Source organism: Carcharodon carcharias, chromosome 4 (genome assembly GCF_017639515.1).
Source record: "Carcharodon carcharias isolate sCarCar2 chromosome 4, sCarCar2.pri, whole genome shotgun sequence".
In the NCBI taxonomy this organism is placed as follows: Eukaryota; Metazoa; Chordata; class Chondrichthyes; order Lamniformes; family Lamnidae; genus Carcharodon; species Carcharodon carcharias.
Window position 1 is genome coordinate 136,181,747 of NC_054470.1, and position 26,676 is coordinate 136,208,422.

Consider the following 26,676-nt stretch of genomic DNA (forward strand, 5'->3'; position numbering starts at 1 on the left):
CCATATGACCCTTCGTCAGAGCTAAAGAGAAGTAGAAATATGATGGATTTTGTATTGTTGAAGAGGGGTGGAGCAAGAAAGAAGGTCAGGCATGTGTGGGTGCTGAGGAGAGATTGACAAAAATGTCATGGACACAAGACAAAAGGAGTGTTAATGGTAGTGGTAAAGACCACAAAAGGTGCTGATAGTGCCATAAAGAGCGATGTGGTCTCCATTACTTTGGGGAGACTAAACGCAGACTGGGTGACCACTTTGTGGAACAGCTTCACTCAGTCTGCAAGCTTGACAAAGTTCCCTGTCACTTGGCATTTTAGCATGCCATCTTGCTCACATGTCCATCTTTGGCTTGTTGCAGTGTTCCAGTGAAGTCCAGCTCAAACTGGAGGAACAGCACCTCATCTTCCAATTAGATTAGGTTCCGATTAGGCACTTTACAACCTTCTGGACTTAACATTGAGTTCAACAACTTCAGACCATGAACTCTTTCCTCCATCTTTACCCTTTTTTTAATCCAATTTTTTAAATTTAAATTTTAAATCGTTTATTTATATTTATTTATTCATTTTTTAATCCTCCCCCTCCCTTATAGGACCATCTGTTACTGGTTTCTGTGTTATGCTTTCACAGAGCACTGACCCTTGTTCTGCCATTGGCACATTCTGCTCTTACCTTTATGCCACTATCAGCACTTTCTTTAGTCTTTAACACTACTGTTAATACTCCCTTTGTCTTGTGTCCATGACACCTTTGTCAATCTCTCCTTAGCTCCCACCTATCCCTGACCTTCTATCTCTCTCCAACTGCTCCCCCCACTAAACAGTATAAAATCCATCACATTTCTATATTTCTTTAGCTCTGAAGATGAATCGTACAGACTTGAAGCATTAACTCTGTTTCTCTCTCCACAGATGCTGCCAGACCTGCTGAGCTTTTCCAGCATTTTTAGTTTTTATTTCAGATTTCCAGCATCCGTAGTATTTTGCTTTCACCTGGTATGATTGGATATGTGTGGGTAACTTGGAGTATGTGAATGTTAGATGTGAGTCCTAAGGAACATGAAGTGCTGCTGTCTGAACAATGGGGATGTGGTGCATTGCACCTCAGTAGAAGCTGGTGGAAGGGTGTTTATGAAATATGATGTGAACTTGCATTCACAGACCTTGCCCACCTGTGTAAACCTTTTTGGACACTGCTGCCCTGTCCTTATGGCCTGATTCTGCATTCCCCATCACTGTCCACATGCTTCCACTCCAAGCATAGGATGTTCCTTAAAGGCTTCCTGCACACCCCAGCCCTTGGAGGAAACAAGGCCTCTCTCCTCATCTCTAACTGGCTGGTAAGCAGCTCCAAGATGGTGTCACTGAATCAGGGAGCCTTTTCCTTTGCCTTCTGTGCTGCTTTCTTGCAGCTTTTGTCTTTCCAAACAATTTACTAGATCTTTCAGATTAGGTCAGGTGTGCATCTTCCCTGTAATAGGGTGAGCCTTTAAGAAGGAAAGGCTGGCTGCACCATTTGCTATGAGCCCAATGCTAGCCAGGAGCACCACAAGGACAGTTGCACAGAATCCACTTGGTCCCACGCTACCGTAATATTAATGAGGTAGGAGCACCAAATTTTGTACATAGGGTTGCATAAGGTGTGCATCATCACAGAAACAAGCCATTCGACCTAACCAGCCCATACCAGGGCTTATACTCCAATTGAGCCTCCTCCCACACTTCTTCTTCAAACCTCTCATCTATCTTTCAGATTAAGCATTAAACCAGGTTCTGGTCTGCCCTCCTAACAGGACATAAAAGATCCCATGGCACTATTTCAAAAAGAACAAGGAAGTTGTTCCTCATATTCCTCAACTGACATCACAAAAACAGATTATCTTGCCATTGCTATTTGTGGAAGCTTGCTGTGCACAAATTAATTGCTGTATTTCCAACATTACATTAGTAATTACACTTCACTGTCCAGTCGTCATAAGAGATGCAGTATAAATGCATGCCTTTCTTTTGTTCTTTTCTAACTTGATTGCCCTCTTCCCATCTCCCTCATATGCTTATCCAGCATCCCCTTAAATGCATCTATACAATTCGCTTCAACCACTTCCTATGGTAGAGAGTGCCACATTCTCATGAATCTCTGAGTAAAAATATTTTTTTATGAATTTCAATTCATTTGGAATCAGCGGGCATTAGAAAGGAGGGTAACCAATTTCTAGCCCATGTTTTTAATAGCATTTGGGGCTACTTTTATGCTTTCTTCTTTTGGAAATTACAAGCTTTCCGCTATCTACCAACCACAAATTTATGCAGTTTAAGATTAGTCATCATAATGCTAATCTATGTCAACAAAATGGGTATTATAATGTATTAGAGTGCCTTGATATAAACCTATCATACCTTAGAGAACATTGCCTGTATGCTTCAATGCCATAAATCTTTTAATGATTACAAAAGATTTTCCTTTCTCTCTTTTCAAGGACTGTTTTCTGGAGCTGTAAAGAGTCATCTAGAAACATTTGAATTGTACATTAACCCTTTCAAATTAAAAAGTAATTAGGAACGCTTTAGATTCTTTTCTGAATGAGAGGGTTAAGAGAACAAATCACTTTTGGCGAAACTGTGAATTCTTTTCTCTTACACAATGACTCGTTGCCTTGTTCAGCTGAATACCACCACAGTGTTTCACCTCAATTAAGCTCCACATAAAATGTTGAGTGGGGACTATATTTTTTTCTTTTATGAATGGCTTAGTGTTGGGCATTGCATTTCAATTGCTGGAGGTTATTAATGAGAAAAAGGGATTAAGTGTTGTTGTTAATACCTCATTTACCAACTCCCACATATTGATTAACTATAACTGCAGCATCATTCAACAAAAAAGGCAAAGAGTGGGTTGAAATTTTATCTAAATTAGTCAGGGGCTATTCATACTCTGACTGGACCGGCATGCTTCGAGGCAAGGGCCTCTGCATGTAGAAGGCTTATCACTATTAATCAGATACTCTGAGATGCGCGCCAGCAGCAAATGTGATGAACAGTGATGCAAAACTTACCATTAGAGCCATTAGCAGTGCTGCTAAATTTGACCGGTTTAAGGTTGGCAGTTGGTCTGGAAAGCAGCCTGCTTGGCTGTCTGTGGGCCTTAATTAAGATGTGTTCAATTCTACCTCCCCTGCTGTGTCACAGACCAGTGCTCAGACATTTTCAGCTGGTCCAGCCCATGACTTTGACCTTCTGAGCAGTCCAAAGTTCCCTGGGGAACCGTTCAGCTCATGAGGTCTGATTTCACACTTCTAGGCTGCTTTGCCTCTTTTCACAATGACAGGGAAACAAAGCCCTTTAGAGTAGGGCGCACGGGGACTTGTTTAAATTGGAAACTAGAGAGGTGTCAAGGAACAGGGTTATGGGCTACAGAATAGCATTTTTTAATAAAGAGCTCAGAGCTTTGAGTCAGCTTAAAAGGCTGGGTTTACCAATATAATTAACAGAGAAGGGTATCTTCCTTAAGCCTGTACATTCCCATAGCATTTTATATTGTCCAATTTCTTGAAAAAGGCTTCTGTATATTTAAAAAGAGAAAATGTAATTAATTATAGGCATTTGCAAGTTGGTAAATGTTTTCAAGCTACGAGGTTTTCAAACTATTGATGAATAATAACCGTGGGTGGGAGAGCACATTGGTTATGTTACTAGCAAGTAATCCAGATGCATGGCCTAATAATTCAGAGAGAATGACTTCAAATCGATGGAATTTTGAGATTTTGAATTCAGTTTAAAAATAGAAAAAGGGAGATTTAAAAAAAAACTGGCATTGGTAATAGTGGTCATGACAAATGGATGTAAAAACCTGTTTTAGGTAAGAAAACCTGTCCTTGAAGTCTGGTCTATATGTGACTCTAGTGCCACACAAAATGATTGATTCTAAAGTCCCCTCACAGATGGCTTGGCAAAAGCCCCTCACTTATATAAAACCTGGGCAACCATCAGTGGGCAATAAATGCTAGCCTTGCCAGCAACACCTTCACCTCAAAATGAATGAAGAAGTACTTGAGAAAAGTTTTTAATGTTCTATCATTGTGTAGGCAGTTTCGGTATAACATTGTTTTCATGTAGTGCTTTTAATATAACAATAAGTTGCAAGGCACCTCATAGGGGCATTATAAAAAGATTATGATGCCAAACTACTTGAGATATTTGGGCAGATGACCAAAACTTGGCCATAGAGGTAAATTTTAAGGAGTCAAAGGAGGTGGAGAAGCAGAGAGGTTTAGGGAGGGAATTCCAGAGCTTAGGGCCATGGCAGCTGAAGGCATTGTCACCATTGGTAGATCAATTAAAATTAGGGATGTTCAAGAGGCCAGAAGTAGTGGAGCATAAATATCTCAGAGAGTTGTGGGGCTGGAGAAGATTACAGAACGGATTTGAAAACAAGGGTGAGAATTATAAAATTAAGATACTGTTTAACTGGGAGTGGGTATAGGTCAGCGAGCACAGGGCTGGTGGGTGAATGGTTTTTGGTGTGAGTTAAAACGTTGGTAGCAGAATTTTTTATGACCTCAAGTTTATGGAGAATACAATGATGGAGACTGGCCAGGAGCAGAGTGACCAACCGTTCTGGATTTCCTGGGAACTTCCAGGTTTTGAGGCACTGTTCTGCATCCTGGGTTGTAAGTATCTGGGCAGCTGTTTGTCCTGTATGCTTGAGCAGATGCATTATACCTACCTGCTCATCTGTACTGTGCTCTCCTCCCTGTGGCCCACTCCAATGCTAGCACACAATTACTAGCAGCCTGCCATTCTCATAGCATCCCCCTCATTGTTCTGAATGATCCTTGCCCACCACCCCTTGTCTCTGATCCCACAGGCTTGCCAGCCCCCACTCCCACCCCTGTTCTTAGAAGTTCGCCCCAACCATCACCCCCCTCACTGCCCCCATCGCTCTTACAGGTTCAGGAGCGCCGCTCCCCACCCCCCGCTTCACTCTGGCAGGTTTGCCATCTCACTCCCCTCCATCGCATTATTACTTCCCCTTCCTCACCACCCACCCACCGCTGCTCAGATGTCAAGGTGTCCCTTAATTTCTTTCCCGACAGTTGGAAAACCAGGCCAGGAGTCAGGAATGCATCAGAATAGTCAAGTATAGAGGTAACAAAAGCATGGATAAGAGTTTCGGCAGCAGATAAGCTGAGGCAGGGGCTGAATTGGATGATGATATGGAGGTAGAAATAGTTGCCTTTATTGATGGTGTGGTTATATGTTTGGAAGTTTATTTTGGGGTCAAATATGACACCAAGCTTGTGAATAGTCTGGTTCAGCCTCAGACAGTTGCTGGAGAGAGAGAGGGATGGAGTCAGTAACTAGGGAACAGAGTTTGTGACAGAGACCAAATTACTTCAGTTTTCCCAATATTTAATTGGTGGAAATACTTGCTCATGCAGTACTGGAAGTTGGGCAAGTATTTTGATCATTTAGAATTAGCAGAGGGAATCAAGCAAGGTGGTAGTGTTGTAGTAGAGCTAGGTTTTGTCAGTGTATACGTGGAAATTAATGTATTGTCAGATTACATCACTGTAGATGAGAAATAGGATATAAACCCAAGACACAATTTCTGTCATGTTTATAGAGCAATTCTCTATTAAGATTTCTCATATTTTGGAGCTCTTTGATTTGATGCATGCAATGGGTTTCACAATATTCAGACAACTCTACATGCACAACCTTTTCCTTCCCAATTGTTCAAAAAGTCACAATCATGACCTATAAGAAGATCAATAGTAGAATTTCTGTGTACCAAGCAGAAGGCCCAAAGTTTGTTTTCCAGCCTAATGCAGGGCTGTTAATCTTGATTAAGTGAATGGCCAAAACTATTGCCACCAGAGTTCAATGTGAGGTCACTTTGGATTCAAGAAAGACAAGACCGAATATTTTCTACCAGCATCAAAAGCTAAAATTATTCTTTCTTTCTTTGCTCCCCATATGCAATCTGAAAACAGATAGACAATAATAGTATTCAATTTCTACCAGTAACTACCAGGGTTGATTACCCATTTGCATTATTTTGCTAATTTATAATGTGCACATTGAAGAATTGGTGACCATGGCATTGCTACTGCAAATTAATTGAGAAACAGTTAGTAGTTTATTCACAGGAAATGGGGCTATTAGTAAATGTTCTGGACATTCATTTCTGAATACCTATATTCTGTCATCTAATTTCCCTTTCAGTTCAGAAATCTGGCAGCATTTGTACATGAATGCTAATAACATACATGCAGATTATCAAAATGCTGTATATTTTCATAAATAAGCCATGAGAAATATGTTTAATAGTATCTCAAATATGTATTTTTCTTATAAAAACCAAGATATTGTAACAACTGACTGCATTTGTCTGCCCCCTACCATAGTGGAAACATTAACTATTTAAAATAATTGGATTAACAGCTGCTTGCAACAGTGGACAAAAGGAAGGTCATACACGTGTTAAATTTTCATCTGCTAAAACCGGCAACAGTCATTTCTGGCTATAGAAAAAAAATTGCAGGAAATTGTACTTAATTAGCATTCTCAATAACATTTCCAATCAATGAGTCAGTTTTCTATACAGTAAAAAAGTGGAAACAAACTTTAATTTATTGATATATATCTGTATATGTAATCTTTATCATATAATCATCATTCCAGTGCCACATTTAATTTAATCTTGGGAAAGTGCTGCTACTTATACAATATTTGATTATCACTGTAAGTGTTCATGGTGTCACCGGAACTGCATCTTTAAAAACTGCAGCCTTGCTGCTGCTTAGTATTATCCTCCTATGCATGTAATTTAAAGTTTACTAATCAATCGTACTGATTGAGGCACTCCGAAGATACCGCCTTGGGCTCCACTAGGTCATGAACAGCACCAAGGTCAGAATTTGACTCCCCTACACCGGTGGGTTTTTAGGCAGGGGGAGTGTGAAATTAAAGGGACAGAATCCCACCGGGTTCCCACCCACCCCAACCACACAAGGATTTTACATTGGAGCAGGCAAGACATCGGACAGGAAACCCCCTCTGGTCCCAATTGAGGCCCTTAAATGGCCAATTATCAGCCCTTAAGAGTTATTTCCTACCCAGCCTCAATTTTGAGGCTGTCGGGAGGATTGAAGTTGCATGGGGGAAGACCAAAAATCAATAGTTACATCTTGGACAGGATGTTGGGTGGGGGCAAGTGCCTCCATCAGAAACCTCCTGCTGAAATCGGGTGCCCCCCTGCTCCCTTAAGGTCTGGTGGCCTCCAGACCTCCCTCGACCCCCATCTCCTGGCCTCTTCCCCGAGACCCCGATCGCCCCCTTTATGCCCCCCTAATGCCTTCCCTGACCTGGGACCCCATGACTACTTGGGATTCTGGCGCCTGGACTTAGGGTGGGATTTTCCAGCCCTGTCCACTGCCTGGATCATCCGGTCCTGCTGAAAGTCAATGGACTTTTGGCTGGGCCGCCGAATCTCCCACAGTGGGTCCGTCACGATGGGGCTGGTCTTAATCTTAGGCATCCCCTTGCATTTCTTCTTCTGTCCACTGCAGTGCTGTCACTGCAGGGACTGGGTAGCTGCTGGCCAATCAGATTGGTTGGCAGCTCTCTAAGGCAGTACTTCCTCCCGATTGAGGAACGGAAGAGCCGCCTGCAGGTACTCAAAGCTCATTCGAGGGTGAAATCGCTACAAGATGCTCAGAGTCGGTGTGGATATGTTCCCTGCCCACTCTTTGGATGGGGGGCAGTGAGACCCCGCTATCTAAAAGATTCAGGCCTATATGTAACTTCATGCATAATTATACTTAACACAAAGTTGTCCTTCATAAAAACATACCTGCATTTATATTTAGTTAACGTAGAAATCAATTTATTTTTTAATTTGACAAAACCAGAAAAATCATTTAAAACAAAACTAAGAATACCACCCTTTTCATAACTCTAAAGCCGAGTGAAGAGATTCCGCTTTAAAGTTTCAATTTCGACATAGTTTAAACATGGCATAAAGTTTAGACAGCCTAATAATTAACATTACATTTTAAGTAACTTTTGTTCCAGCTACTATGATATATACAAGTTATCAGTACATTTCAACATTGTGTATATGTGAAATAAGCATCCTACATAATAAATCACTGCCTTCAAATTCATGTTAAGAACACAAGAAATAGGAGCAGGTGTGGGCCATAGGGCCCCTCGAGCCTACTCTGCCATTCAATAATGTTCTGTAGACCAGCTTTAAAGGTAACTGTTGTGTGGGCCTGACAGGATTATGTGATCATTGTATGGGGTTTTGTGTTGGATAGAAATCTTGTAGAAATGCCCATTGTGCAATATGGCAGGGTTTTTGAATTTGTGCTTTCCTCGCTCTATTTTGTCATTATTTCATATGGATTTTTGGAACTGCTCTACCTGATGTTGCATTTTTAATGTCAATGTTAAATTCTGGCCTAAAGAGGGCAGCATGGTTTTGGGCAGAGACAGAGAGAGTATAAAAACTGGTCACATCAGTCAACCAGGGCAATGGTCTGATCTAAAAAATAAAAACAAAATACTGTGGATGCTGAAAATCCAAAACAAAAACAGAATTACCTGGAAAAACTCAGCAGGACTGGCAGCATTGGCGGAGAAGAAAGAGTTGACGTTTCGAGTCCTCATGACCCTTCAACAGAACTAGGTGAATCCAAGGAGAGGGGTGAAATATAAGCTGGTTTAAGGTGGGGTGGGGGGGTGGTTGGGTGGGGGGAGGGAAGTGGAGGGGGGTGCTGTGGTTGTAGGGACAAGCAAGCAGTGATAGGAGCAGATCATCAAAAGATGTCACAGACAAAAGAACAAAAGAACACAGAGGTGTTGAAGTTGGTGATATTACCTAAACGAATGTGCTAATTAAGAATGGATGGTAGGGCACTCAAGGTATAGCTCTAGTGGGGGTGGGGGAAGCATAAAAGACTTAAAAATAATGGAAATAGGTGGGAAAAGAAAAATCTATATAAATTATTGGAAAAAACGAAAGGAAGGGGGAAGAAACAGAAAGGGGGTGGGGATGGAGGAGGGAGTTCAAGACCTAAAGTTGTTGAATTCAATCTCTACATTGGAGAGACCAAACGTAAACTGGGCGACCGCTTTGCAGAACACCTGCGGTCTGTCCGCAAGAATGACCCAAACCTCCCTGTCTCTTGCCATTTTAACACTCCACCTTGCTCTCTTGCCCACATGTCTGTCCTTGGCTTGCTACATTGTTCCAGTGAAGCCCAACGCAAACTGGAGGAACAGCACCTCATCTTCCGGCTAGGCACTTTACAGCCTTCCGGACTGAATATTGAATTCAACAACTTTAGGTCTTGAACTCCCTCCTCCATCCCCACCCCCTTTCTGTTTCTTCCCCCTTTTGTTTTTTCCAATAATTTATATAGATTTTTCTTTTCCCACCTATTTCCATTACTTTTAAATCTTTTATGTTCCCCCCACCCCCACTAGAGCTATACCTTGAGTGCCCTACCATCCATTCTTAATTAGCACATTCGCTTAGATAATATCACCAACTTCAACACCTCTGTGTTCTTTTATTCTTTTGTCTGTGACATCTTTTGATGATCTGCTCCTATCACTGCTTGCACCCCCCTCCACTTCTCTCCCCCCAACCAACCAACCCCCCCCCCCCACCACCCCACCTTAAACCAGCATATATTTCACCCCTCTCCTTGGATTCACCTAGTTCTGTTGAAGGGTCATGAAGACTCGACTGGTCTGATCTGTCTGGCTATGTAGAGTATTATGCAGAGAATACTAGAAGGGAGATGTTTTGGATGCATTCTGATTGGGCATTTACATTTTAAAAAGTAAAATCCAATTTTCATAAAATATCTGATAATGATGGAGACATTTATCTCTATAGCCTCTCTTCACAATATGAGAGACCATGATTTTTCCAGGGTAGTCATTTGAACTTAATTGATAATTTTATATTTAAATCTAAAAGTAACCTTAAAGAATGAGAAACAAACAGCTTCACAGCTGTGCATGTGACATCATTTCTTTGGAAAGGCTGCATGAGAAAACCACAAGTATAAATCAGACATTTTTCTGCACATTTTTAGGCTTTATCCTCTTTTGTGTTTATAAGATGACTCACTTGTCAGGAAGGTCCTTGAGGAAAATATTGAGAATTAATTTCAAAGACAATTGTCTGCCTAATAATAGCCTAATGCTAAATGCTTTAAGCTAGCATGTAGTACCACTGATATTTCAGTGCATGTACCAAGCATTCACTTCTCATGAACCTGCACAATTGCCTCTCATTTCTGTTTCTATTTGAGTACTTTGGTGCCTGTTTTTCAGAAGCTTATTGCACTTTGGACAATTGGTTTTAAGTACATCTTTGTTTCTATATCTTTTTAACTTAATTAACATATTTTGTTGGGTGTCAGTTAAATGGCCTGAATTGTGCAGTATTCTACAGGCATATGAAAGGCTTCTTTGATCTATATGATCAAAGGGGTTGCAGTTATCTCAGACATCCTGGTAATGTGGCAGACCCCATTGAGATGTGTGCTTTTGTCACTGGGCCCTATCTATTAAATTTGTTGTCTGCCCCTACCCAGTCAGGTTAATTACCACAGAAATCTAGAAGTATTCCTAGTCAACAGTGAATGCGCTGACCCTGTTGTCATTTCATCTTCTTCAGGGGGGCTAAAACAGCAATGTCAGTGAAGAAGCCCCAATTCTTATAGGAAAGTTGCATGGACAGTCCTATCAAGTAAGCCAAAAAAGCACCACCACACGAAAATAAGCACAGATATGCAGGCCATGGCACTTATACTGAACTCATATAATTGGTGCTAGCTAATTTATTAAAGGATCACAGCAACAGTGGAGGATGCTTCCTATGAGCTAGTTTGACATGAACTACATTTAACAATGTAGTTTACTAATATGCAGTGGAACATCATTTCACATCGAGATTAAAGTCTGTCACTCAAACCCTTTTGTAATGGAAAGAAAATCCTGGTACAAATTCAAAATGCTGCTTTCTTCAGCTGAGGAATTTTTTTTATAACTTGTGTTAACACAGTCCATCAAAATCAGAATTAATGAAGTTGAATCACAGGGTTGTCTATCAATTAATAGAAACAGGAGCAGGACATTCCATGGTGCTACTCTTGCCTGCTCTGCCATTCAATTAGATCATAACTGGTCTTTTTCTGAATTTCAATTGCCTGCCTTTGTTCAATACCTTTTCCGAACAAAAATCTATCAATCTAAGGTTTGAAATTTTTAATTGATCTAGCCTCAACAGCTTTTAGAGGAAAGAATTCCAGATTTTCATTATCCATGTTAGACAAGTACTTCCTGATGTTACCATTGAACAGGCTAGCTCTAATTTTAGGCTAAGGCCCCTTGTTCTGGTCTCCAGAGGAAATAATTTCTTTCTATCTCCCCCCACATGATGGTAAAAGCAGACTGTAACAAGAGAGGTCAGGGATAGGGGAGAACCAGTAACCCAGATTAACTGTCACTTGATGTTTCAGTTACACAGCTAAAAATTTGATCCAGTTTTTGAATTCCTGTCAGCACAAATAATTGTTGCTTCTTAGCTGGTAATTTCCAAGTTATGAAAAACGTCATATTTAAAAATGGCTTTTCTTTAGGGAGCAGTGACCCATTTTGTGTGATTGAACTGAACAATGACAGACTGCAGACACATACTGTCCATAGGAGTCTCAACCCTGAATGGAACAAAGTCTTCACTTTGTGAGTATGAGAACAATGATTTCTTGCATGCTTTGTGAAAATTCACAGATAATAAAGTTCCTTGTCCCAATGACACAGCCTTTAACAATATGTAAAATCAGTATTAGCAGCACTAAGGGAAAATGTACTATCCCTAGTGTAGTATACAGCCACAGTAAAGTGATAGGATTGTAGTTCAAAACTTGCTTCCCAAATAATTAAAACTATGTGTGAAAAAAATGTTAATGAAAACCTTATTTTTAAAATGGGTGGTAATATTGATGAAGGAAAACATTGCAGTGCTGTAGGGAGAGGATATCCCACAGTGATGAAGGACAGAATCTATTTGGCTGGAGCTGAAGAACAAAAGAATTGTGAAATTACGATGCTCGGTGTACTCTATAGGCCACCTACCAGTGGGAAAAATGTAGAAGACCAAATTTGCAAGGAATTTACGGAGAAGTGCAAGAATTACACAGTAGTTATAATTGGGGGACTTTAATTATCTGAACATAGACTAGGACAGTAATATAGTGCAAAGTGTAGAGAGGGGAAAGAGTTCCTAGTGTGTGTTCAGGAGAATTTCTACAGCAGTATGTTGTCAGTCCAATGAGAAAAGAGGCATTGCTGGACCTGGTTCTTGGGAATGAGGTGGGCTGAGTGAATCAAACGTAAATAGGTTAACATGTAGGGGGCAATGATCTGTGTATCATAAGGTTTGGGTGGCTATGGAAAAGGACAAGAAACAATTTAGAGTAAGAGTAATTAACTGGAGGAAAGCCAACTTCAATGCGGTAAGGATGGCCCAATAAATCGGAATCAAAGGTTAGCAAGCTAAACTGTAACTGAACAATGGGCTGTTTTTAAAGAAGAGTAGTTCAAGTAAAGTTAAGGTATATTCCTACAGAGGGGAAAGGTAGGGCAAACAAATCCAGAGCTCCCTGGATGAAACAAAATAGTGATTAAGGTGAAACAGAATAAGTGTGCCTATGACTGGTGTCAGGTGGGTAATACAGTTGAGAACTAGGCCGAATATAGAATGTTCAGAGGTGAATTGAAGAAAAGAGAGTATAAGGGACTGGCAGCTAACAAACGGAAATCCAAAAGTCTCCTATAGGCAAATAAATAATAAAAGGGCGGTAAGAGGAGAAATGGGGCTAGTTACAGACTAAAAAGGGGATTTACACTTGGAGGCGGGGGCATTGCTGAGGTATTAAATAAATATTTTGCATCTGTCTTTACCAAGGAAGAAGGTGCTGATGAGGCCATAGTGAAAGAGGAGATAGTTCAAACACTTGAAGGGTTTAAAATTAATAAGTAAGAGGTATTGGATAGGCTGTCAGAACTTGATGTTGACAAAGCATCTGAACCGGATGAGATGCATCCAAGGGTACTGAAAGAAACACTGGGCATAATTTTCCAATCTTCCTTGGACTCAGGGGTAGTGCTGGAGGATTGGAGAATTGCAAATGTTACACCCTTGTTCAAGAAAAGGTATAAAGATAAGCTCAGCAACTAAAGTCTAGTCAGTTTAACCTTAGTGGTGTAGGAGCTATTGGAAACAATAATTCAGGGCAAAATTAATAGTCACTTGGGCAAATGCGGGTTAATTAAGGAAACCCAGCATGGAATTGTTAAGGGCAAATCATGTTTATCTAACTTGCTTGACTATTTTGATAAGTCATAGCTCATGGAACAAAAGGGACAGTAGCAATATGGATACAAAATAGGCTGAGTGACAGGAAACAACATAGTGAGTGTTAGAAACCCACCCCCGCAGCCACACACACACACACACACACACAGACACCCCCCCCAGAACTCCACTATCAACCTTCCTCCAGTCAGAATAAGAACCATTCACCATTACTCTTCATTTCCTGTCACTCAGCCAATTTTGCATCCATGTTGCTACTGTCCCTTTTATTCCATGAGCTCTAATTTGGCTCACAAGTCTGTTGTGTAGCACTTTATCATATGCCTTTTGGGAGTCCATATACACTCATTACCCCCATAAACCTTCTCTGTTACCTCATGTGAGACCTGGTGTATATTAATGACTTAGACCTTGGTATACAAGGCACAATTTCAAAATTTGCAGATGATAAAACACTTGGAAGCATTGTGAACCCATGAGAAGGATAGTGCAGAACTCCTATGGGACATAAACAGGTTGGTGGAACGGGCAGACAAGTGGCAAATGAAACTTAATGCAGAGAAGTGTGCCGTGATTCATTTTGGTAGGAACAACGCAGAGAGACAATATAAAGTAAAGGGTACAATTTTAAAGGGGGTGCAGGAGCAGAGGGACCTGAGCGTATATCTGCATAATTAATTGAAGGTGGCAGGACAGGTTGAGAGAGTAGCTAATAAAGCATACTGCATCCTAGGTTTGATCAGTAGAGGTAGAGAATACAAAATCAAATGGATGGAAAACAACAAAGCCTGTGGCCCTGATGGTATTACATCTGAAGTCTTCAAAGCTGGTGGGCTTTGGCTCACATCAAGACTCCATACACTCATCCCACAGATTTGGGAGGAAAAGAACTCCCCCAACTTCAGGAATGCAACAATTGTAACTATCTTCAAGAAGGGAGATGAATCATGCTGTGGAAACTATCGAGGTTTTTTGATCTTGTCCATAGCAGGAAAAACCTTGACATGCATTCTCCAGAAATGCCCGCTTCTCTTGGCTGAAGCAATCCTCAGAGTTACAGTGTGGCTTTAGACCTTACAAAGGAACCTTTGAAAATGTTGGCAACTACACCAGGAACTCTTCATTGCATTCATCAGCCAAAACATTTGACTCAGTAAATCACAAGGCTCTGTGGATTGTGTTCTAAAGATCTGGATGTCCAAGAAACTTCATCACAATCCTGCAACTGTTTCATGATGATATGACCACAAATGTCTTGAGTCAGAGATATGAAACAGTCTCCTTCAAAATCCAGACTGGTGTCAAGAAAGACTATGTGATAGCCTCCACATTTACAAACTACATGACAGTGGCTATTCTCCCAAGATAAATTGCCCTGTGGTGTGAGTATTAAATACCGCCAAAAGAAAATACTTCTAAAACACTCTGATGGCTCTCCTTGAAGCTCAGCAGAATTTACATTTATGATTGGGAGGAGCTTGCTACCAATCGTTCGAAATAGCAACAACTTGTCCATCAAGCTGCATAATGCTTTGAGTCTTAATGACGAAGCAGAGTGGCGGCAGAGAAAGAAAGTAAAGGAACAAGCTTGCATTCCGGATCCCAATACCTTGTGGGATGTGTGCACAAGGATCTGCAATTTTACATCCACTGGTGGAGGTGGCAGGTTGCCTGCCTGCCCATAGGCCATTTGAGGTCCTTAAGTAGCCAATTAATAGCCATAAGGGCCTCTTCCCACTCCTGCTGCAATTTTTCCTGCGTCAGCCAAAGGCTGGTGCCAAGTGGGAAGCCCAGCAGTTTTCACTACTCGAGCTGGAGGAGTACCATTGAAGATTGGTTGCAGTCCCAGCAGTGGCCACTGCTCTGAGTGCTCATTGTTTGTCTCTGTGATGAAGTTTGTCCCATGATCCATACAATTAAATCTTGTATGTACACAGGGCGAGCCCACGCTCTCCTCCTGATGGCCTGATGTTAAAGTTCAGTAGGAGCCCCTCACCCCCACCACTAGCAGGTTCTCCAGCACCACCTCACCACCACCCTGCACCATCCCCCCACCCCCCTAACCCCCGCTCACTCTTACAGGTTTGCCATTCCAATGTGTACCTTTAATTTTTTTCTCCAACAGTTGGTCACTCTGCATTACTCTCACTCTCTTTCTTTCTTGAAGCCAGATAGCTTCAAACCTGGCAGTAATGCCACAAGAAGTGTAATGACCTCAAGGTCATGGTCAGTGAATGCATCTTCATATTACATCTCCTGCCCACACCTCTACCCCAGCCTCTTACAATGCTCCACATCCCTGTCACTCACTCAGCAACACTCTCTGGTACTCAAGATTCACATTTAGGCCATGATTTTCCCTGTTCACTGGCGTTGGACGTGTTCAGTGACTTGAGCGGACAATATGGCAAGAATACCAAAAATCAGTTTCACGACTCTGGGGGTGAGAAGGAGGAGGTCGAGGAGGTGAATGTGGATGGGGGTGGGATTTTTGGGAAGGAAGGGAAAGTGTATGTTCACCTCGACATCCCCGAAGGAAAAGGGTTGTGGCTGGTAGATCACGGAGGGGAGGTGGAAGGTGATGCCAAAGGGATCAACAGTGAGGGGGACAGGAAATGGGTGACTGGGGGAGGGGAAAAGAGGGGGTAGCTGAGATAAAAGTGAATCCAGACCATGCTGTCTAAATAGAAAGTGAAGTTACAGTTGTGGTGGGCAAAATCAATTGCTGCATGGGAGTGTGATCATTAGGTGGGTGGAGATGCAGGTCAGCTCAGATGAACAACTGATTGCAAGCAGCATTCAAAATGCTCAGGACATTGAGATGAGTGTGATACATGAAGGATCTGCGTGAGTGGGAGAGTGCTTGCTTGAGGCTCCAAAAGGCCCTGGCACACACACATTTCTCCCTCCAGAGTTACTCGTTGGCCAGCTGCTCCCTCTCTGGTGATAGAGGATAGGGTTGAGGGGCTCACAGGCAAAGGGGACTCAGAGGGAGAGGACGGTTTGGAAATTCCTGAGTGGATGACCCGGGGGGGGGGGGGGTCCAGGTGTTGCTCCTCCTCCCTTCAGGTGCCTGGGACCCTGGACCTGGAGGAACCTTGAGGTGCCCCATTTCCATCTCATGTTGCCAATGCAGGTACTCACCCATGGCTCCTGTGATGGAATGCAGGTCTGGACACATCTCCACATTTTGCTGGATCAGGGTCTCTGTGGAGTCTGCCAACCTCCCCAAGGAGACTTCCATACCCACACATGTGAGCACCACTTCATCAGAGAGCAGGTGGACACACTCCTCCCACTTGCATGCCACTCTGTTGAGGGTTTCCAACAGCTCTGCGCGGTGTTCCCATGCCTTCTGCTGACTCCCCAGGATGAGTTGGAAGGTCAAATCTAAAGGCTCACCGCCTGACTCCGACCTCACACATGCCTGATCCCCTCTGAGTGCTGCTGCGGACATATGTCCCTGCAGTGACAACCAGATTGTGAACCCAAGTCTGCTCTAGATCTAGGTTCCATTGAGGTGTGTGTCACTGTGCTGGTGGAGGGTATGGGTAAGCGCTGTCATGGGTCTTCCAGGCTGCTGTTTTCCAGCTCTTCCATGGAGGAAGAGTCATTTTGGCTGGAGGTGAGGGTGTGGATGGAGCTGAGGGACTGGCTGGCTGAGGGTGTCGGTCACTTGGCAGAGTTCCCTGTGAACCAAAGTAGAGATAATTAGTGCATGGCAGTGGAGTCAAAAGCAGGAGAGAGAGAGAGCACTCACGTTTGTATTGAGAAAGGGATGATGTGGTGCAAGATTCTTATGAGGGTGTTCACCGCCAACCTCACCGTCATCGCAGGCACAATCCATGTCCTCATCAGTCAGTGCAATGGCACACTCCTCAAAGTGTGTGAGGGGCCTAATGTGGGCCACTCCATCCCTGGCCTTGGACCTCTCCCTGCCGCTTCGAGCCAGCTTCTCCTGCGTGGAAACAGATGGAGAGAGTGTGAGCAGCACACATGGCACTCCATGGAATGTTTGTGTGCTAAGCAGATCCATGGACAGGATGAGGATGCAAGCTCAGGAGGGTATAGCCTGATGGAGATGTGAGGGCAAGTGTGAGATTCAGTGGCATTTTCTCTTGATGTGTGAGACCCCTGTGAATATGTGATGGGTTTGTGAGTGTGTGAGTTGAGAGTGATGGGAAGAGTGAATTACCTTTGTGGAACGGATGAGACCATTCATCCTGTAGCAGCACTGGATGGCCATCCTCTTTTGCAGGGCATTGGCACTGACCACCGCTGCCACCACCTCCCAAGCCAGATTAGTGAGGTTGCTGCCCATCCTGTGGCCAGAGCCGGGGTAGAGAACATCACAGTGAGCCTCCACGGTATCCAAAAGGCACTCGAGGGACGCACCATTGAACCAAGGGTCTGCATTCTGTTTGCCCTTCAGGACCATGTCTTCTTTTCAGCAGTCGTGGGCTGGAAGCACTAAGAGGTGTGCAACTGGCTAGACTTGAACTATGGCCCCAGCGTGATGAAATGACGAGGTGATGGCATGGCGGGCGAATGGGAACCTGCTCACTATGGAAATGGTGTGTTTCCCAGGAAAGCATAATTAATGCAGCAAGTTTGGAATGATAGAATGTGAAAAGCTGCCATTGTGGCTAGCTGGTATAACTCTTAACTGCCCTCTGAAATGGCCTAGCAATCCACTCAGTTCAAGGGCAATTGGAGATTAGCAACAAATGCTGACCTTGTCAGTGGCACCCACATCCCATTAAAGAATAACGAAAAAAAAAACTGACCCTTGGCAGCCATCTTAACAGTTCATTAGTGTCCATTTTAAACAAATAAAAGACAATTCCAAAACCTTCCATATGAGTGCAGCCCATGTTTGAAGTTATGAATATGACATGCCTTTACTGGGCTTGACAGAACTAATTGTGCACACAGGTTCTTCTAACTTATGGGAATTTGGTTTCATTCAGATGTAAGAAGGTAGGTTACTTTTTGACGATGACTGAGAATACAGGTGGTCTTCTCCTTTGTTATCAAAGATATTTTGGCAAAGACCCAAAAGGCAGACTTTTATTGTGTTGGGTTCCAACTAATTGTTACTTGTCTGGTTTCTACTATTGACATATTCTTCTAATTCCAGAATGCAGCATTGCTCAAACTCCAACATTCTGGAACAACTATAGGCTTTGGAGAAATAAAAGAGATTGTTATAGAGACGTTAAACCTTATGTTTACTTCTATCATAGAATCGTAGGCTGGGATTTTCTGGCCCCGTTACGGCGGGACCCGCTGCAGGAGATTCGGCAGCCCAGCCAAAAGTCCATTGACTTTTGGTGGAACCAGAAGATCCCAGCAGCGAGTGAGGTTGGAAAATCCAACCCATTGAATGATTATGGCACAGAGGTGGTAATTCAGCTCATTGTTCCTATGTCAGCTCTCTGCAAGAACAAATCAGTCCCACTTCCCTAACTTTTCAGATAATTCTCCTTTCAAAGTCACAATTAACCCTGCCTCCACCCCATTCTCAGGCAGTGCATTCCAGATCCTAAACACATGCTGCGTGAAAAAGTTTTTCCTCATGTCGCCTTTGGTTATTTTGCTATTCACCTTAAATCAGTGTCCCCTGGGTCTCAACCCTTCTGTCAATGGGGACAGTTTCACTTCATCTACTCTGTCTAGACCTCTCATGATTTTGATTGAATAGCTCTCTCAAATCGCCTCTCAATGTTATGCTCTCAAAAGAGAACAGCCCCAGCTTCTCCAAACTATTCACGTAACTGAAGTCTTGCATCCCTGGAACCATTCTCGTAAATCTTTTCTGCACTCTCTCCAGAAAATGTATCATATAAAAGAAATAATTTTAAAACAAGATAAAGCAGCAGTCCAAATATATGTAACATAACAGTGGAACTTAATTCTCCAAATCAGACAGAGGCATGCTTAGTAGCATTCCTTCTGATTTTGAACTAAAGTTTGATGTTACTTAAAAGTGTTAGTTTGAGGTAGGTCAGTCACCCTATGTGGATGAGGCACTTACTGTGCCAACTGATCAAGTATACCAGCTAAGCCAGATCAGACAGTATTTACCTATTTCAACAAATATACTTGCTGAACCACCTGTTCAAATTATGCCAGTCTAACCAGATGAAATCACTCTGAGAGCATTGCCTTTCAATTCCTGTGCCAGCTTTTCAATCTATTCTGGAGTCATATTTGCTAATGATCCTATATATTTCCCACTGTACCAGATAGACCAACTATTTTGTCTGTGTCAAGTTTACTGATTGTGACAGATGTGCTAGCTGTTCCAGCCATGCCAGCTGTACTAAGTCTGCCAATTGTGTTTACAGTGACAGCTTTCAGTACCTGTGGCGCTGGAACAGCTGTGGCCACAGATACTGACACCACTCATCTGCATCCCTATTTGCTTTCTCATTCATTATACTTGGATCCTAAATGATTTCAGCTTCAAAGCATCCTTAGGGCTATACTTTTGACTTTGTTTGAAGGAAAAACAAATAACTCTGCATCGTTATTTACAAAAAGGTGAGTATAACTTTTAAATGTGAAATTTTGCGCAAAATAATTAGCGAGATTAGCCAAAAATATCAATCACCACCCACCTGTAACAATGATCCTTCAAAACTTTTCAATTAGATAACAAGCCAGCTAATGGGTGTGTAACAGAAAATGTATGAATCTAGCTACTGAATGCACAATATTTTCGGAAAATGCGGATGCACGAGCTCATACAGCCCTTTTTCATAGACTGGTCCCTGACTTCCCTTGTGGACTCTGTACTTAAGAAATAGTGGACCTTGCTGGTGAAAAGGGGAAGAAGAGGGTAGGGATGGGTGTGGAAAGGGTCGCTAACAGAATGGAGGCAAGATATGTTAGGATACATAACAAAGCAGTTGCATTTGGTAACCACCACTCAAAGAATCTAAGAGGTCTGGAAAAAAATTGCAAGACTATAAAATGAATACAAAAAGTGAGAAGATTAATATAAAGTGGCGGCAAACCATATATATGAAGAAAAGCTGAAAGGCAGAATTTAATGGCCCTCCCCTCACCTGTCCCTGCAGCCCCCACCCCACGCCGGAGCAGGCTGAGGGGCATGAGGGCCATTTAATCGGGCAAGAAGGCATGGGATGGAGAGCCAGTTCGCCTTCCCAACTCTCTCTGATTACATCAGGTTGGGGAAGATTGAGGATGACCTTCCTGCCTGGATCGCCATTTGAGACCCTTAAGTGGGGCCCCTTCTTGCCATTGTTACTGTTCTACCAGTGGTAAAGGGTAGGCCCATACTGCATGGGCAGGCTGCCCAGTAAAAGCTTGTGGCCTGCCTGCAGGTGAGGAGGGATGTGGCCCTCTGATCAGTACCCTGTGTCCAATGGAGGGCCCCAGCAGCAGTAAAAGCCACCCCTGCAGAAGACCCTCTCTGCCCTAACATTGACCCACCCCCCTCGCCGGAGCCGGCCTGAATGGCCCTGGTGAGGCCCCCCCACTTAACTTTCCTCCGGGGTCTCCATCCCTGTTGTTTGTTCTGGGCTCCCTGTACTGTGTCTGAAGAACTGCTGGCCTTTGATTGGCTGGCAGCTCTTAGAGGTGAAGTCCTTATCATGAAGATCGCAGGGACCCTGATGGCAGACAGTTTAGTGACTAATTGGGATTAAATTCCATTTGAGCTCCCAGAAATGGCCACAGCAGGGCTGTCAACAACTCCCCAGCTGGTGAACAGGGTTACCGTCACAGTCATTAAATTCAGTCCATAGTTGCTAAAAACATGGAGCAGTTATGCATGCCCTGATGGCAAAGTGAACATACTGTACAAAAGAATTTCAATGTGGCAAATCAGTCTGTTTTAATCCTTGCCACTGTTGCATTTAAATGTAAACCTGTTCCAAAAAATGGCATAAAGTGGAATACGTGGTAAACCCTATTAAAAAGGTCATCTCACAAAATATAAAACGAGAACTGCTGAAAAAGACATTTTGTCGAAGTATTTTGTCTTGGACTCATCAGGACAATCACAAGAATACCAATGTCAGGGGAAGCAACAACATTATACTTTTTGAGAAGAGATTACTGATTGGTTGGCAAATGGACACTGATTGGTAGAGGCATTGCCATGAAGAATGCACCAGTTAATGGTAACTGACAGTTATCTGCCAAGCATTGTTTGAAATTTTAAACCAGGCAGCTTGATTCTGATTGGTCAAGGCATTGCCCTGAGGAATGAACCAGCGAATGGCTATTGCCTATTTTGTTTCGCTGAAACAGGCGCAATGTATGTACATGCTCTTTCTGTTTGCAAAGAACAGGGCTGTGTGCATTAATTTTGTAGATACCAGTACTTGCAAGGGCGCCACTCTGTGACCCCGACTGACAATCTTAAATTGGTTGTCTGTGTAATTTTTAACATACTAAGGATTACTTGGCAAATGTTGTCCAATCGCAGAATCACTTCTAATGTTGGACACTGTTTTAAGTTTTGCAAGCACAGGCTGATTGGGCACAGTCTATGCCTTGCTCGTTATGAACAGCGCAAGGTAATACTGTTTGATATGATCTGCCAGTCTTTGCAATAACTCTTGCAAAGGAGACTCCTGGTACAAATGCAGGTACTATGGGGTTAGATACAGACACAGTTAGAATCTTTTTATATCCCAGGCAAATTAGCAGCTCCTGAGCAGCCATCCACCAATGGTACATGGTCAACTAGGGGAGCACATTAGGAACATGGGATATACACAGAAATTCACAACTCAGGGAACAAACACACAGGAACTGAAGGCATTGGAAAAACACTTTGAGCTTATATATAAAGGCAAAATACTGTGGATGCTGGAAATCTGAAACAAAAGCAAAAAGTGCTGGAAAAACTAAGCAGGTCCTTCAGCATCTGTGGAGAGAAAGGCAGAGTTAACGTTTCAAGTCAGTATGACTAAGAGTCATACGGACTTGAAACATTAGTTCTGTCTTTCTCTCCACAGATGCTGTCAGGCCTGCTGAGTTTTTCCAGCACTTTTTGTTTTTGATTAAGCATATATATTACTGAATAAAATTAATGTATTTTTAATAAACCTTGCCGTCAGACACCTTTTATTGTGCAGAAAAGTAAGCATTAATAATCCAACAGTGGGGCTTAAAGGACTGAGACTGATCTCCATGACCCTACATAAAATTGAACAGAATCATAGCAGAGAATTGAAATAAAATGCTTCACTGGCTGACTTGTGCTTCCTATCCAATACCCCTGTTTAGATCGCCCCTGATTATTCCTCCGTTGTTCATTGCACATAAATTGATGACAGGATGGCAGGGCCCAGGACCCAGTCAGATTTCTCTCATATCCCATTGCTCTGAGATCTGCCTGGGGAACATATTTTGAGTAGGCCCTGGGAAGCAGTGGTAGCAACCCTAAAGTACACCTGCTGTCTTCAGTCTGACCCCGAGCACATATATGTCTGAATGCCCAGGTCTCAACCGAAGCTTTCATGGAACATGTACATCAAACTTTATGGTGGTTCCATCCCTTTAAGATCCCTTGCTGGCTCATTCCTTTTGCAATACTATTGATATTCTGTTCTTGACACTACTTTATGTTCCTGAAGAACTCAGACTGAGAGAAGTAGCCCACAGTTGGGGCAGTTGGGTTCAGAGGGCTGCTCTAAAGAAAACAATCCAATTAGCAAAAATCAGGCAAAGAGATCCTCACTCTAACCTCTCTTCCTGGTTGCTGGGTGGTCTATGGTTGCAAACCAGTGTCCGCCCTGCCAGTGAAATATTGTTTAATAGATCTGTTTTGTTTGAGGACAGAGGAGCAATGTATTATTTTTGTTATCATCATGTGTCATTGTGATGTGTTCCTTTGTGATTCAGATCACTGCCATATGTTTAAAATAAATGAAAAGCTTTTTACCAAACATTTTCATGCACAGGGTCCACTTTAAAGTAGTTCCAGAGTTCAACTTTAGTCCTAGCTTAAATTTATGCCAGTGATCATCATTATCTTTATTTCCTGCAGTCCCTGGATAATCAAGAGTTCAGTAGTGTCCCTTTGTTACAACATTGGCATTTGTTGTATCTACTACAAGTATCCTTACAGTATTATTCTTTTAAAGCAATTTAACAGTAATCATCTTTATCACCTGGAATTTCTGGACGGTTTTCCCAGACAATGATCAGCAGAATCCCCAGAGAAATGGCACAGAATGTTAGAAATGTCTGTTTAAATTGTTTTCCATGTGTTTAAACAATTGCTGCAGTTGATCAGGAAACTTTAGCAGAAATGTAGGATCTGTATATTTGCATCTACATTTTTCTATTTCCACCTCCCATGTTCGTTGCTTTCACTGCAGTTCACACTGTTTTTCTTATTTTGTGGTTAATTACATTTACTAGTGTTCAATTATGGCCAACCAGTCCATTCTCTTCCATCATCCTTCCCAATTGTCCAAATCTGTGGAATGGCCATATGCAGTTTACTATTGCCTGTTTGGTTACAGTGAGCACATCCAGCTTTTCTTTCCACTCAATCCTGCAGTATCACTTCTGGAGCTCCTCCCTGGGATTTATCCTTGGCCCCTTTCTCTTTCTTATCTACACTGACCCAATGGTGACATTGTTCATGGCCATAGGGTCAGCTTCCTTATTTTGAGACACATTTCTACTCTCCGCCAGTTGTCTCAATCTACGTGCTGTCAAACTGGCGCTCTGACACTGTCACGGATTAATCTAATTTTACTCTGATTGTTTCAGCTACCACCATAAATCCTGTTCCCTCCCCATTGATTCCACCCATTCTTCAGCCAGTTGCTTTAGCTCTAGTCAGATTTCAAGCACTGTGGGATCCTGATGAATCCAATGGTCAGCTTCAAACCCCACAACCAATCCATCAGCATGACCACTTTCACCTTGCTGCATTACTGCCTTTGCCACCAAAACCCTTATCCAAGCTTTGTCACATGGAGACTTGATTTCTCCAGTGAACTGTTTGCTGGCCACTAATCCTTGACTCTCCATAAGTTCCAACTCCAACTCCTTGTATCCTGTCCCATACAAATTCCTGTTCACCCATCATACCCAGATTGATTGACCTACGTTGGTTCCTGAGTTTGTTCATTTTAAAATCCCTGGCCTTGTCTTCAAGCTCTGTTGATGCCATGCCCCAACTTATCCCTGGAAGCTTGCCAGCACTCCAGTTTTGTTATTATGTACAACCCCTCCCCCAACCCCACTGTTGATGACAGAGCTCTCCACCACCTTGAGCACGCTTTGAAATTTTCTCCCTATACCTATTTGATTTTCCCTTTCTCAATGAACCTTTGAAAAACACATCCTTTCAATCCATGCCTACTGTCACCTATCTTAATTATCACACAAAGGCATGTTGTTTATTCCCTTATTCCTTTAAATAATTTTTTCACACCCCCCCCCCCACTGTCCTTCCCCATCCCCACCCCCAGCATCTTCAGACATTTCTGCATTAAAGACACAATATATTTGCAAACTTCTCATTTATGACATGGTTTCTTTTCCTTTACTCTTTTTGTATTTTTTCTACCCATTGCTAATAATTCATTATACATTTGAGCTTTCCTTTACATCTCATTTGTTCCTCTCTTTAAATATTCGATGTCTGTAGCTGCCTTTTCACATGTTTATCTTTACTCCTTTTCTGCCTGCTTATATATCTTTTTATGAAGGTTCATATTTATTACTCATTACTTATATATTTACACTTCACTGTTTACTCCCCTTCCTCTGCCACCCATTTAGCAACATTAAGGACATCCACTCAGTTCTGGAAGTGTCAGTTTATGATGAAGACCGGGATCGGACTGCAGATTTCCTGGGCAAAGTTGCCATACCTTTGCTAACTGTAAGTTTTATCTGTCTGACACATTGTTCGTTTTTCTTACTTAATAAAATTCCAGACCAAATGTCTGTCATTTCTCAAGCAAGATTTGTAGTAATAACACTAAAGTTCTAGCATGCCCAATCCACAGCTACGTTGAATCCCACGATAGTTAATTTTTTTGACAGACTTGGTGCTGGTAATGAACAGGTACTTGTCAGAGTTGCCACAGTTGTTTTGGGTTCTCTGTCAGTTTCAGCAGCTGGGGGTCAAAGGTCGCTGGGGGAGTGTATTCAGCAGAGACTGAAAGACAGACGGCTGTCATGTCCTTTTCCCACAGATTCAAAATGGTGAACAGAAAGCCTACGTCTTGAAAAACAAGAATCTGACAGGGGCAACAAAGGGGGTCATCTATCTTGAAATGGATGTGATTTTTAATGTTGTAAGTCTTAACTTCACCTTTTCATACTGCCTAAAATGCTATTTTTAGTCAAATAACTCTTTAGTAATTCTGTATGCGATATTTTATGTTACATAAAACGTCTTATTTTTCTGTAGAACACTGGTGTAAATGTGCTACAATTTTTATCACAGTCATGAGATTACCATGGGAAATATTTTCCACTGTGAATGAAACATTTTTTGTTGTATATGATACTGTGCAGATAAGAGCAGGCATCAGAACAATCACCCCCAAAGAACAGAAATATATTGAAGATGAGCAGAAAATCTCAAAAGAGGTACTTTTTTTTAAACACAATAAAATGGTTCTCTGAATATTTTCACTATAATCTTTGAAGACATGTTCTAAGAGCACTATCAACTATCCAGTCAGAAAATTGAATTCTTATGTGAGCCTTTCCTTTCAGTATTACCTGATCAGTAGAGAAGTACAATGGATGGTGTAACTCTTTGTCCCTGGTTTACATTCATTCAATTAAGTAAATCAATACAAACATGTACTATTAAAAGCCTTTAATTAAAGATTTGACATTGGTATTTGCACTTTTTAGCAGAATTCTATTGATATATCAGAAGTTCCCAACTATCTAGCTTGAGCGTTATTCAGCAGAAAAATAAATTTATAGCCATGTTGTTACATAGGCTTCGGTCTGACGTGGTGACAGGTAGTTGAAATTTTCAGTCATTATAGTGCTGTATTTTTCACTTGCATTTCAGCACAGCATCACAGTTGGGTGTGTGAAGCTTTTATGGCAAGCCCATTTAAAGTGTATGTAAATTCTACAAGTATAGTAATAGCTTCTATAAGTATAATTATGGCTATGTTCAGCAAATCAAAATACTTCAGAGACTGGAAATCTGAAATAAAAACAGAAAATGCTGAAAATACTCAACAGGTCAGGAGTACCTGTAGTGAGAAACAGAGTTAACAGGCGGAATTTAATCTAGGC

General features: G+C 42.1%; 1 protein-coding gene across 9 annotated transcripts in view; it reads left to right on the forward strand.

Annotated features, from left to right (window-relative positions):
* mctp1a (multiple C2 domains, transmembrane 1a) overlaps positions 1–26,676 on the forward strand; it is a 733,548-nt gene that overhangs the window by 442,029 nt on the left and 264,843 nt on the right. For all 9 annotated transcript variants that reach the window (XR_005942877.1, XM_041186933.1, XM_041186932.1 and 6 more), the window contains 4 exons: positions 11,663–11,765; positions 25,186–25,288; positions 25,605–25,706; positions 25,930–26,004. Coding sequence is in view for 8 of the 9 variants with exons in the window: in XM_041186933.1 (XP_041042867.1) it covers positions 11,663–11,765; positions 25,186–25,288; positions 25,605–25,706; positions 25,930–26,004 (383 nt within the window). In the remaining variant the exon portion in view is untranslated. The remainder of the gene's footprint in view (positions 1–11,662; positions 11,766–25,185; positions 25,289–25,604; positions 25,707–25,929; positions 26,005–26,676) is intronic.